General features: G+C 36.5%; 1 protein-coding gene across 1 annotated transcript in view; it reads right to left on the reverse strand.

The window, feature by feature from the left end:
- Positions 1-12,999, reverse strand: part of LOC144377510 (IQ domain-containing protein H-like) — a 43,670-nt gene extending 30,671 nt beyond the window's left edge. Inside the window, exons 1-2 of the mRNA XM_078048953.1 lie at positions 12,873-12,999; positions 653-775 (exon numbers count right to left, since the gene is read on the reverse strand). Coding sequence (XP_077905079.1) covers positions 653-775; positions 12,873-12,923 — 174 coding nt within the window. The 5' untranslated portion in view covers positions 12,924-12,999. The remainder of the gene's footprint in view (positions 1-652; positions 776-12,872) is intronic.
- Between the last annotated feature and the right edge of the window lie 68 nt (positions 13,000-13,067).

A 13,067-nucleotide genomic window follows, 5' to 3' on the forward strand; every position in this document is an offset into this window, starting at 1 on the left:
GAAAGGCAGAGGTCTAGAAGATGGAGAGGGACCTCAGCTGGAGGAGGGCCCCCCTGGCTGACACATGCTGGCTTCATAAATGAACATTATCCTGGTCTGAAGGTTGGATTGTCCTGGATCTTAGGTCTGTTTATAATGATGAAGTCTCTTTAACTAGTTTATCTCTCCATCCCCAAATTGGTACATTTCTTTGATTTTAACCACTTGATTAACAAAATGATTTAACAAAAATGAATAGCTCAAAATATTTAATGGGAACACTCAACCCTTAATTTTTAGAATCCCAGTAAATTTGCTTAGTATGAATCCTTTTTGTTTAGACACATTGTTAGATCTATAATAATTATTTTTTGGACTCTGAGTTCTTTTTATCAGACCACATTTTAGAATTTGCAGTCTTTCTGCCTCATTTTAGAAGTGGCCACTGCAAAGAATCTTACATTTCACCTCCTTCAATTCTTTGTGGAATCTGACAGGATGTAAATCTTAGCTAATGAGAACCATTATCAAAAAAAGCAAAAAAGAAAAAAAAAAAACCTTGAATGCGAATGACCACCTGAAAATCCAACTCTGTCACAGAATCACACAAGGTCTTCTAGATGCTACTTTTTCTCCTTCCAGTATTTTATTCAATATCTAAAGCTCTACTTACTCTTAACCCCAGTTCAGTCCTTTGGATTGCTGTTTCAAGATTCTGAATGTCTAGAGTCTCTCCTTTCTGCTCTGATGGGAATTTTGTTAATTTATCCTTTAATTGATGAAGATCTTCATGGACCTGTACATAGAAAAATTATAGAATACTGAAAGAATGCTTTTAGTAATTGTCTTACAGTTCTGTAATGGGCTTGAATTGCTACAGCCACAGAGTTGATTTAGGTATTCATTGAAAAGGACAACCTCTAAGATTCTGGGACATTCTTTATTTAGACTATTCCATCTTTGTCTCCCAGAGTTTGGAGAATAAAGCTTTAATGCAATTTCTGTTTTACTTCTCTCATTAGAAATAGACATAAAACTGCAACTTAAATGGCTTCTGCTCTCTCAGTTGGTAAAGGTGGGTGATGATATATTGGTGCTAAACTCCAGTTGCTCCAGATTGGTTAAGGTTAGAAAACAGAATGCTTCCAGCGGAGAGAGGACCTAGGGGAAGTCGTGCCTTTCAAGAGTATTGTAAATGTGTTGACAGGGGCTGTTGGTTTTCCATCCTAGCTGGATCTTCCCTACTTGCTGCCCTGAAGAAGCAGTTCTGTAGGTGTGGGGGCTTTTTGCTTGATGTAGTGAGAAATGAAAATGATCCATGAAGAAAAAGCAACATATGTTATTACTTTAACATTTTCCTTCAATGAGCATTTTCTTGGGAAATGATGAACATCTCTCCAACATCAGGCACCCCCCAGAATCAAATGGGCACTATGAAATTACAAAGTGCAAGATTTTTTGCATTCATATTAGAAACTCAACTTCAGATAAATACAGATGGCACCAATTATTGTATGGGCTGCTGCCACAAGAAAAACATTTTGTTATGCAAATTTATGAACCCAACACCTGCTTCAGCAATAGTCACACCAATAACAATCTGCAGACTGGGTTGCTAAAGGCATTTTGAAATGGTTACCTTTTCTCTGTTTGTAAAACTGGACTCATACATTGATGTAGCCTATGTTATTGATTATTTGGGAATGTTCCCATGGAGCCAAGTACTGTATTCAAAAGATCAGAACGTGCATCTTTTCACTGACGGGCATCACCGTCTGGCAGACATATCTGGTCATTTGTACTCCGCACACTGCCATGTTAAGTCTTCGGGGCTCACAGATTGATATCTGAACATACCTACTGCTTGCTTGTAGGCACTAAGGATGAAGGTATACTTCTTTGGATTGTTTTTTCCCAATTACTGCTTGCAAACTCATTTACCATCTATTATTTGAAAACATTTGGAAAGTACAAAGAAGCAGTCCAAGGGCAAGGCCCATTTTAGGCCCTTATTTGTTTATTGGTTCCACCTTTTTAACGCATTGGCTTTCTCTCCTCTCCTGTGGCGTTTGTAGCTGTGGATCTTTCTGTAATCATGTTTGTCAGCTGCTGGAGGAGTCAAACTGAATTGGATTACTCATCAGGATACTAAAGCTTTTTGTTTTGTTTTTCATCTGCCTCTCATGAAAAACAATGCTTTTTTTTGGGGGGGGGTACTGGTGATTGAGCCCAGGGATGCTTTACCACTGAGCTACATTCTCAGTCCTTTTTATTTTAATTTTTAAATTTTGAGACAGAGTCTCCCTAAGTTGCCAAGACTGGCCTTGAATTTGCAATCTTTCTGCCTCAGCCTCCTAAGTCTCTGGGGTTACAGGCATACATCAACATGTCTGGCTATCAATACTTCTTTATAGAGTTGTGAGGTAATATGTAATAGTATTGGTACATAGTAACAACTCAATAAAAAGCAGCCAAACATCACTCCCAGATTTTTTTTTTAATATTCTTTAGTTGTCAATGGGCCTTTATTTCATTTATTTGTATGTGGTGCTGAGAATCGAACCCAGTGCCTCACACATGCTAAGCAAGCACTCTACCACTGAGCTAAACCCCAGCCCCAATTCCCAGCTCTTAATACTTATTATTCACATGATTTTCCACATATGTTATTTTAATTTTTTTAGTTGTAGATGAATACAATGTCTTTATTTTTATTTATTTATTTTCATGTGGTGCTGAGGATCGAATCCAGTGCCTCATGCTTGTGAGACAAGTGCTCTACAACTGAGCTACAACCCCAGCCCTTCATGTGTATTTTGAACCCCCTAATTACTTTGTCAAGAAAAGAAAATTATGCTAGTCCTACAAGTTGTTGAATATAAAAGAGGTAATATGTATGAAAATGATTCAACATAGACTTTGATGCCAGAGAGATATGAACTGGAATCCTGCTTTCTCTTTTATTGAACTGAACTTGGGAAAGTTACTTAGCCTCATAGAGGCTTAGTGTTCTCATCTGTAAAACAGGATGATAACAGCTGCTTCAGAATGGTGGCAAGAATAAAATGAGCAAAACTTTGTAAAGTGCTTAGTACAGGGTTAGCCATGTAGGAGGTCACAGAACAAACTTTGATTTTCCTCCCCTGAATTGAAAACCCAGAAAAACTCCTTGCACACAACTGATACTCAATACATGATCATTGAATTGAATGACCTCCTGCAATCTTTCTCAAGAGCTTTTCATTTTTCTTGTGGATACTTCCTCCTTTCTTTTTAATAACCACCTATCTGTTGGTATAATTACAATAGAGACAAGCACTGCAGGAAATGTTACACAGACTAGGGTAGGAGGAAGCGATTAAGTTCTAGATCTCTATTCTCTCCCCAATGGGCCCAGTCTACCATACTGAAATTCCACATTACTCGTTTTCTCTTTCCATAAAATTTTCTACTTAGAGAAATTTTATGATTTTGAGTTAGGAGATGGAGCTACTCAATAAGAAGCCCTTGAAAGAGTTACTCAGACCCTGGTAGGCCTGAGTCCATCCCGCATGGGGGTACTCCCAACAGAGCTCAGGCTTGGCCCAGACTGGCCTCGCTGACCTATGAGGGAGCCAGGGCCCAGGGTAAGCTTGGGTCCACCACACCACCACCACCTGGGAGGCCAGGTCAGATCCACTTCCATGTGGGACACTGCAGCCATACTCATAGCCTTCCCCATGCAGTAGCCTCTACCTTGGGAAAACAGACAGGGCCTAGAAGCAGCTGCATCTTGGAGCAGGCATCCCAAAGCCAGTGTAAGGCCTGCCTTTCAGTCCCATCTCTGAGAGACGTTGCATCCACCATCTTGGGGCACCTCTACTGCTATCTCAAGTTACCGCCTGCTATTGCCGCCGCCACCACCTATAGTTGCAGTAGCATCCATCCTGGGGCACCAAGGTGACATACAGATAATCTGCACAGGTACCACAAAATAATAGGGTATAAACTGTAATACCTCAGATCCACACTACAAGTAAGGAAATCACATAGATAACATGAAAAAACAAGGGAGGAAAGTGCCCCAAACAAACCAGGATATTACAATAACAGAAGCCATGGACAGCATAGTTGATCAAATGTCAGAAAAGGAGTTCAGAATGTTCATAATTAAAATGATCTATGAATTAAAGAATGACCGAAATGAGCAAATACAGGCAAAAATTGATCACTCCAACAAAGAGATAAGTGAGCAAATATAGGCAACCATTAATGACACCAATAAACAGATAAGGGAGAAAATACAGGCATCCATATCACATCAATAAACAGATAAGGGAGCAAATAGAGGTAGCAAAAGTTACTTCAAGAAAGAGAGAGAGATTCTGAGAAAAAAATCAGAAATCCTTCAAATGAAGAAAATAATAAACCAAATAAAAACCTCAATAGAAAGTATCACCAACAACTCTAAGATTTCATCTCATTCCAGTCAGAATGGCAGCTATTATGAATACAAAAACAATAAGTGTTGGCAAAAATGTGTGGAAAAAGGTACACTCATACACTGCTGGTGGGACTGCAAAATGGTGCAGCCAATATGGAAAGCAGTTCGAAGAATCCTTGAAAAACTGGGAATGGAACCACCATTTGACCTGGCTATCTCTCTCCTCAGTCTATACCCAAAGGACTTAAAAACAGCATACTACAGGGACACAGCCATGTCAATGTTTATAGCAGCACAATGCACAATAGCTAATCTGTGGAACCAACCGAGATGCCCTTCAATAGATAAATGGATAAAAAATGTGGCATATATATACAATGGAATATTACCTGGCAATAAAAGAGAATAAAATCATGGCATTTGCAGGTAAATGGATGGAGTTAGATAAAATAATGTTAAGTGAAGACAGCCAATCCCCCCAAACCAAATGCTGAATATTTTAACTGATATAAGGAGGCTGATTCATAGTGGGATAGGGAGAGGGAGTATGGGAGGAATAGACGAACTCTAGACAAAGCAGAGAAGTTGGAGGGTAAAGGAAGGGGCATGGGGTTAGAAATGATGGTGGAATGTGATGGTCATTATTATCCAAAGTAAATGTATGAAGACACGAATTGCTGTGGACTATACTTTGTATACAACCAGAGATGTGAAAAATTGTGCTTCATATGTGTAATAAGAATTGTAATGCAATCCACTGTCATATATAAATAAAAAAATTAATTTAAAATAATAATAAAGAAAGAAGTATCACCAACAGACTAGATCACTTGGAAGACAGAATGTCAGATAATGAAGACAAAGTATACAATCTGGAAAATAAAGTTGGCCACACAGTGAAGGTGGTAAGAACCATGAGAAGAACATCCAAGAATTATGCGATAGCATCAAAAGACCAAATCTAAGTGTTATTGGGATAGAGGAAGGCACAGAGTTTCAAACCAAGGGAATGTACAATCTCTTCGATGAGACAATATCAGAAAATTTCCCAAACATGAAGAATGAACTGGAAAATCAAATACAAGAGATTTACAGGACACCAAATGTACAAAATTACAACATATCTACACCAAGGCACCTTATAATGAAAATGCCTAGCATACAGAATAAAGATAGAATTTTAAAAGCTGCAAGAGAGAGGAATCAGATCACACATGGGGGAGACCAATTCCTATCTCAGCATATTTTTCAACCCAGCCCTCAAAGCCAGGAGATCCTGGAACAGTATATACCAACCTCTGAAAGAAAATGGATGCAAGAATCTTATCTCCAGCAAAATTAAGCTTTAGATTTGATGATAAAATAAAAACTTTCTGTGATAAACAAAAGTTAAAGAATTTACATCTAGAAAGCCTTCACTACAGAACATCCTTAGCAAAATATTCCATGAAGAGGAATTGAAAAACAACAATGAAAATCAGCAAAGGGAGGAATTACACTAAAGGAAAAACTAATCAAAGGAGAAATCAAGTCAAGTTAAATACCAAAAATAAACAAAAATGACTGGGAATACAAATAATGTCTCAGTAATAACCCTGAATGTTAATGGCCTAAACTCACCAATCAAAAGACATAGACTGGCAGATCGGATTTTTAAAAAAGACTCAAAAATATGCTGCCTCCAAGAGACTCATCTCATAGGAAAAGATATCCACAGACTGAAGGTGAAAGGTTGGGGAAAAAACATTGCATTCACATGGACTGTGGAAGCAAACAGGGGTTTCCATCCTCATATCAAATAAAGTAGACTTTATGCCAAAGTTAATCAAAAGGGATAAAGAAGGATATTTAATACTGCTTAAGGGAAACAGTCATCAACAAGACATAACAATAATAAATATATATACCCCAAACGATGGAGTATCTATGTTTATCAAACAAACTCTTTTCAAGATCAAGAGTCAGATAGATCACAACACAATAATTCTGGATGACTTTAACACATCTCTTTCACCACTAGATAGATCTTTCAAACAAGAGCTGAACAACAACAAAAAAAAAACCATGAACTTAATATTATAGAATATTTCATCCTTCAATGAGCAAATACACTATCTTCTCACAGCACATGGATCTTCTCTAAAATAGACCATATATTATGCCACAAAGCAACTCTTAGCAAATACAAAAAAAGTAGAGATACTACCCTGCATTCTATCAGATCATAATGGAATGAAATTAGAAATCAATGATAAAATAAAAAATAAAAACTACTCACACCTGGAGACTAAATAATATGCTACTGAATGAACAATGGGTTGCTAAAGACATCAAGGAGGAGATTAAAAAATTCTTAGAAGTTAATGAGAACACAAGTACAACATATTGAAATCTCTGGGACACTATGAAGGCAGTACTAAGACGAAAGTTCATTGCATGGAGTTCATTCCTTAAAAGAAGAAAAAGTCAACAAATAAATGACTTAACATTACATCTCAAAGTCCTAGAAAAAGAAGAACAAATCAACATCAAAAGCAACAGAAGACAGGAAATAATTAAAATCAGAGCTGAAATCAATGAAATTAAAACAAAAGAAACAATGGAAAAAAATTCAAAACTAAAAGTTGTTCTCTGAAAAAATAAATAAAACTGACAGACCCTTAGCTATGCTAATGAAGAGAAAGAGAGAAAAAACTCAAATTACTAACATACGTGATAAAAAAGGAAATATCACAACAGACACTATAGAAATATAGAATATAATTCGAAATTATTTTGAAAATATTCAAGGCATTGACAAATTTCTGGAGTCATATGATTTGCCCAAATTGAATCAAGATGATATACATGATTTAAAGAGATCAATTTCAAGTGGTGAAATAGAAGCCACGATTAGAAGCCTACCAAACATGAAAAGCCCAGGACTGGATGGATACACAGCCAAATTCTACAAGACCTTTAAATAAGAACTAATGCCAATACTTCTTAATTTATTTCAGGAAACAGAAAAAGAGGGAGCACTTCTAAACTCATTCTATGAGCTCAATATCACCCTGATTCCAAAACGAAGCAAAGACACAACAAAGAAATAAAACTTAAGACCAATATCTCTAATGAAATAGATATAAAAATTCTCAATAAAATTCTGGCAAATTGAATACAAAAACATATCAAAAATATAGTACACCATGATCAAGCGGGGTTCATCCTGAGGATGCAAGGTTGATACAACGTAAGGGAATCAATAAATGTAATTCATCACATCAATAGACTTAAAGATAAGAATCATATGATCATCTCAATAGATGTAGAAAACGCATTTGACAAAATATAGCACAACTTCATGTTCAAAATAATAGAAAAACTAGGGATAACAGGAACATAGCTCAACATCATAAAAGCTATCTATGCTAAGCCCCAGGCCAACATTGTTCTAAATGGAGAAAAAAATGAAAGCATTCCCTCTAAAAACTGGAACAAGACAAAGATGCCCTCTTTCACCACTTTTATTTAAAACAGTTCTTAAAACACTGGCCAAAGCAATTAGACAGAGAAAAGAAATTAAAGGGATACCATAGGTAAAGAAGAACTCAAATTAACACTATTTGCTGATGATATGATTCAAAATATTCCACCAGAAAATTTCTAGAATTGGTAAATGAATTTAGCAAAGAAGCATGATACAAAATCAACACCCATAAATCAAAGACATTTCTGTATATCAGAGACACATCCTCTGAAAGGAAATGAGGAAAACTACCTCATTTACAATATCCTCAAAAAAAAAACAAAAACAAAACAAAACTTGGGAATCAACTTAATGAAAGAGGTAAAAGACCTCTACAACAAAAACTATAGAATGCTAAAGAAAGAAAGAAGACCTTAGAAGATGGAAAGATCTCCCTTGTTCTTGGATAGGCAGACTTAATATTGTCAAAATAGCCATACTACCAAAATCACTATACATATTTAATGCAATTCCAATCAAAATCCCAATGAAATTCCTCATAGAAATAGAGTAGTCATGAAATTCATCTGGAAAAATAAGACACCCAGAATAGCTAAAGCAATCCTTAGCAAGAAGAATGAAGCAGGTGGCATCACTATACCAGACCTTAAACTATACTTCAGAGCAATAGTAACAAAAACAGCATGGTATTGGCACCAAAATAGACTGATAGACCAATGGTACAGAACAAAGGACACAGAGACTAACCTACATAATTACAGTTATCCGACAAAGGTGCCAAAAAACAGCATCTTCAACAAACGGTACTGGGAAAACTGGAAATCCACATGTAACAAAATGAAATTAAACCCTATCTTTCACCATGCACAAAACTCAACTCAAGTGGATCAAGGACCTAGGAATTAAACCAGAGACACTGTGCCTATTAGAAGAAAAAGTAGGCCCAAATCTCCATCATATTGGATTAGGCCCCTACTTCCTTAATAAGACTCTTATTGCACAAGAATATCAAGAATAAATAAATGGTATGAATTCAAACTAAAAAGCTTTTTCTCAGCAAAAGAAACAATCAGTGAGGTGAATAGAGAGCCTACAATTTGGGAATAAATTTTTACCACATGCATGTCAGATAGAGAACTAATTTCTAGGATATGTAAAGAAGTAAAAAATCCTAATACCAAAAAAAAAAACCTCAAAAAAACAAACAACTCCCCCCCCAAAAAAAACAACAAAGAACAAACAAACAAAATAATCCAATCAATAAATAGGCCAAAGAACTGAACAGACACTTCTCAGAAGAAGATATACAATCAACAAATATATGAAAAAATGTTCAACATCTCTACCAAAACTACTCTAAGATTTTATCTCACTCTAGTCAGAATGACAGCTATTATGAATACAAACAATAATAAGTGTTGTCGAGGATGTGGGGAAAGAGACATTGTTGGTGGGACTGCAAAATGATGCAGCCAATATGGAAAGCAGTACGAAGAATCCTTGAAAAACTTGGAATGGAACCACCATTTGACCTGGCTATCCAACTCCTTGGTCTATACCCAAAGGATTTAAAAACAGCATACTACAGGGACACAACCATATCAATGTTTACTGTGGCACAATTCACAGTAGCTGAACTGTGGAACCAACCTAGATGCCCTTCAATAGCTGAATGGATAAAGAAAATGTGGTATATATACACAGTGGAATATTACTTAGCATTAAAAGAGAATAAAATCATGGCATTTGCAGGTAAATGGATGGAGTTGGAGAATATAATGCTAAGTGATGTTAGCCAATCCCCCCCAAAATAAATGCTGAATATTTTCTCTTATTGAAGAATGCTGATTCATAATATGGTGGTAGAGGGAGTATTAGATAAACTATAGATAGGGCAAAGGGGAAAAGGAAAGCAGGAAGGGAGGGGGAATGAAGGTAGGAAAGACAGTGAAATGAGATGGACATCATTACCCTAAGTACATGTATGAAGACACAAATGGTGTGACTCTTGTTTGTGTACAACCAGAGATATGAAAAATTCTGCTCTATATGTACAATGTGAATTGTAATGCATTCTGCTATATAACAAATTGAAATTTAAAAATGAAGATAAAACATAAAAAAAGAGTTAATGCAGCAAAGATTTGCTCTAGAATTTAAAAGAGCCATGGAAACAGATTCCATCTAGTCAGAAGCCAATGAAATTCCATTGTTCATCTCTGCTAAAAGCAAGTTTGAATTCTCCTCATCACTTTCAACTTATCTTTCACACCATTCTCATTTATATTATAAGCTCCTTGCAAATCATACACAGGAAGCAGACAAACAAAGCTTACTAACTTAAACAAAGATTATTTCAGAAACATGCCATAACCTACTTAAGGATCAACAGCTACTGAAGGTATCACCCTGGGCAAGTTACCTTACTTTCTTTTGTAAACTGGGCTAAAAATAACACCTGCCTAGTAGAGTTATTTTTAGGACTTAATGAAATCCTCTAAAACTCTCAGAACAGCCTGGCTTTCAAAATATGTTGGCTATTATTTTTGTTATATAATGCTGATTGTCATTACTATAGTAAAACTTTTGAGGAGTTGAGGAAAGATCCAGCTAAAATGCTAAAAATGTCTGATTTATATATAAATTTGAAGAAGTAGTTCATAGAATGCTGCCTACCAGAATTCTGTGTGGAGATGTTAATCATGTTCCTGAATCAAAAATGAAAAAGTGGATACATGATCTGATAGTGAGACAGAATATTCATGATCAGAACTATCTGTGAAAATCCAAACATTTAGGCATGTTTTTTCATAAGAAGTCACAAAAAGAGTTTATGATCCCAATAGAGTAGCACAATTAAAAAAATAAAAACTTATTTTTTTTAAACATGGATGAAAATGGCATGATTGATTTTATTGTATTGCCTTAGATTTATTAATTAGATTGAGATTTCTGGTTTTATCTAGATTGTTTTTTAACATACAGGAAGGAACATGACTATAATTAGAAATCTCTAGATTGTTACATTTTTTAAAAGCATGGGTCATAGAGAAATACAGAAATAAATACTTATTTGTTTCTATTTATTAAAAAGTCTATGACCAGAGCCCTGATTATTGTATTTAAATATTTTCTCTAAAGTACTATAGTCATGTTCTCAAAATACCACTTTTAGTATTAATTTACATTATTCATTTACAAAAATGGGCTGGGTACAATGGGAAAAGAAATAACAGATTAGAACCACAGGGGAACCAGGTGTTCCTCATTTGCCTAATAGAAGCACTCATAAAGTTCCATTTAAGAGTGAAATAGTATTAGCTACACCTGGTGGTACACACTGGTAATCCCAGTGGTCTGGAGGCAGGAGGATGGTGAGTTCAAAGCCAGCATCTGCAAAAGCCAGGCGCTAAGCAACTCACTGAGACCCTGTCTCTAAATAAAAATACAAAATAGGGCTGGGGATGTGGACCAGTGGTCCAGTGCCCCTAAATTAAATCCCTGGTATAATACACACACACACACACACACACACACATAGAGTTTTGATTACAAAAACAAATTAACAAATTTTCCTTCTTTCAGGAAATTCAAATAGAAATCAGAGTAAAGTTAAAAGAAATGTACACAAGACTAAATATTGTTAAAGGTTAAGAGCCCAGACCACAACTAATAGTAACATTTATTATTATACTTTATATGCTATCCTATATTTTATTCCTTATAAGGTTTCTATGAGGGAGTCTTACAAGGATTAAAGACTCCTACAAGGGAGGTAAGATCATCTTCATTTTATATTTGAGGAAATCTAACATTTATAGAGGTCAAGAAATCTCTGTAAGATGACAAAGCTGATGAGTTGGTGGAACTATTCCAATCCAGGCCATCTGACTCATGCCTTCATATTTAACCATTAACCAGTACATGCTTAATATATACATTATACAAATATATGTCTGTAAATATACAAAGCTAATGGTTGGTTAAGAAAAAATTCAGTAGAAAAGGCAGGATTTAAATGCCTAGAGGAGCAAAAAAGAGGTGAGGGGAGACTTTCTTTTATACCAGGAATGATGGATATAAAAGGTTTGAGGGCCTGAGGGTGTAGTGCAGTGGTAAAGTGCTTGCCTAGCATGCAGTGCGGCCCTGGGTTCAAATCTCAGTTCCGACAAAAAAAAAAAAAAAAAAAAAAAAGTTTGAGAAGTGTGCTTGCATTTTCCATGTAAATGGGCCTACCCACCGTACTCATCTTTGGTCAGTTTCCTTTCCATAACATGCAGATAATAATAACAGTACTTAACTAATAGTGTTGTTGTAAGGTTAAATGAGTTTGAAGTAAACACAGCACTTAGAATGGTGCATGATATGTGCTAAATACATTACCTTTGATTATTGTGATTTTTTTTTCTTTGAAATCACCCTTAAGTTTATATTTTACCACACAATCTAAATTAGTGACTCTCAAATTTGAGTGTGCATTTTTTTAATGTGTCACACTTCTATATTTGAAGTGTTTACATGATTTGCAATCCAAGTTATCTTAATTATTTTTATTTGTGTGTTTTTAAACAAGGGACATTTAAGATATTTAAGTTAAGAAAACCAGTTTACATATTGCAATTTCTCCTTACATTTCTTATCACTTCCCAGTGTCTCTAATTTGCCTCTGCTTCACCCCTTCAGGTCATGGGTTCAAATTTCTCAGAATATAACATTTTTAAGCAGTGCTACCACATAAGATGGATTTTTTTGAAGGACAGGTGGTTGGTGTGAACGGTTCTACCAGAGGCGGGACGGTAGTGATTGGGCAGCACCACCGGCAGGGTAAGGCACAAGCGGCCGATTATGGTGGCTCTGGGTGGGCATTTTGGTGAAAACCTTCCTCCTTGGAGGCGGACTGGGGGCGGCGCCCCAAATGTGTGGGAACTTGTGAACTGGCGCTGCTGGGCCTCGCTCGGAAGTGTCGTAGCTGGGCAGAACTAAGGGAAGCCCGTTTCCCACCTGGACTAAGATGGATCCGATGGGGTCGTAGTTTTCAGTCCCCTGAGCCATGGTTAGGGCGGGGGAGGGCTACCTCCCTGCGGAGGCACGGCCTCCAGCTGCAGAAACCTTCTGTGGGGGCGGGGCGATCGTTCCCAAGGCAACACTATGCACCGCCCGGCCAGTCCCATGCCAGCAGCAGAAGGGGGTTGAAGG

This window comes from Ictidomys tridecemlineatus, chromosome 5 (genome assembly GCF_052094955.1).
Source record: "Ictidomys tridecemlineatus isolate mIctTri1 chromosome 5, mIctTri1.hap1, whole genome shotgun sequence".
Taxonomy (NCBI): Eukaryota; Metazoa; Chordata; class Mammalia; order Rodentia; family Sciuridae; genus Ictidomys; species Ictidomys tridecemlineatus.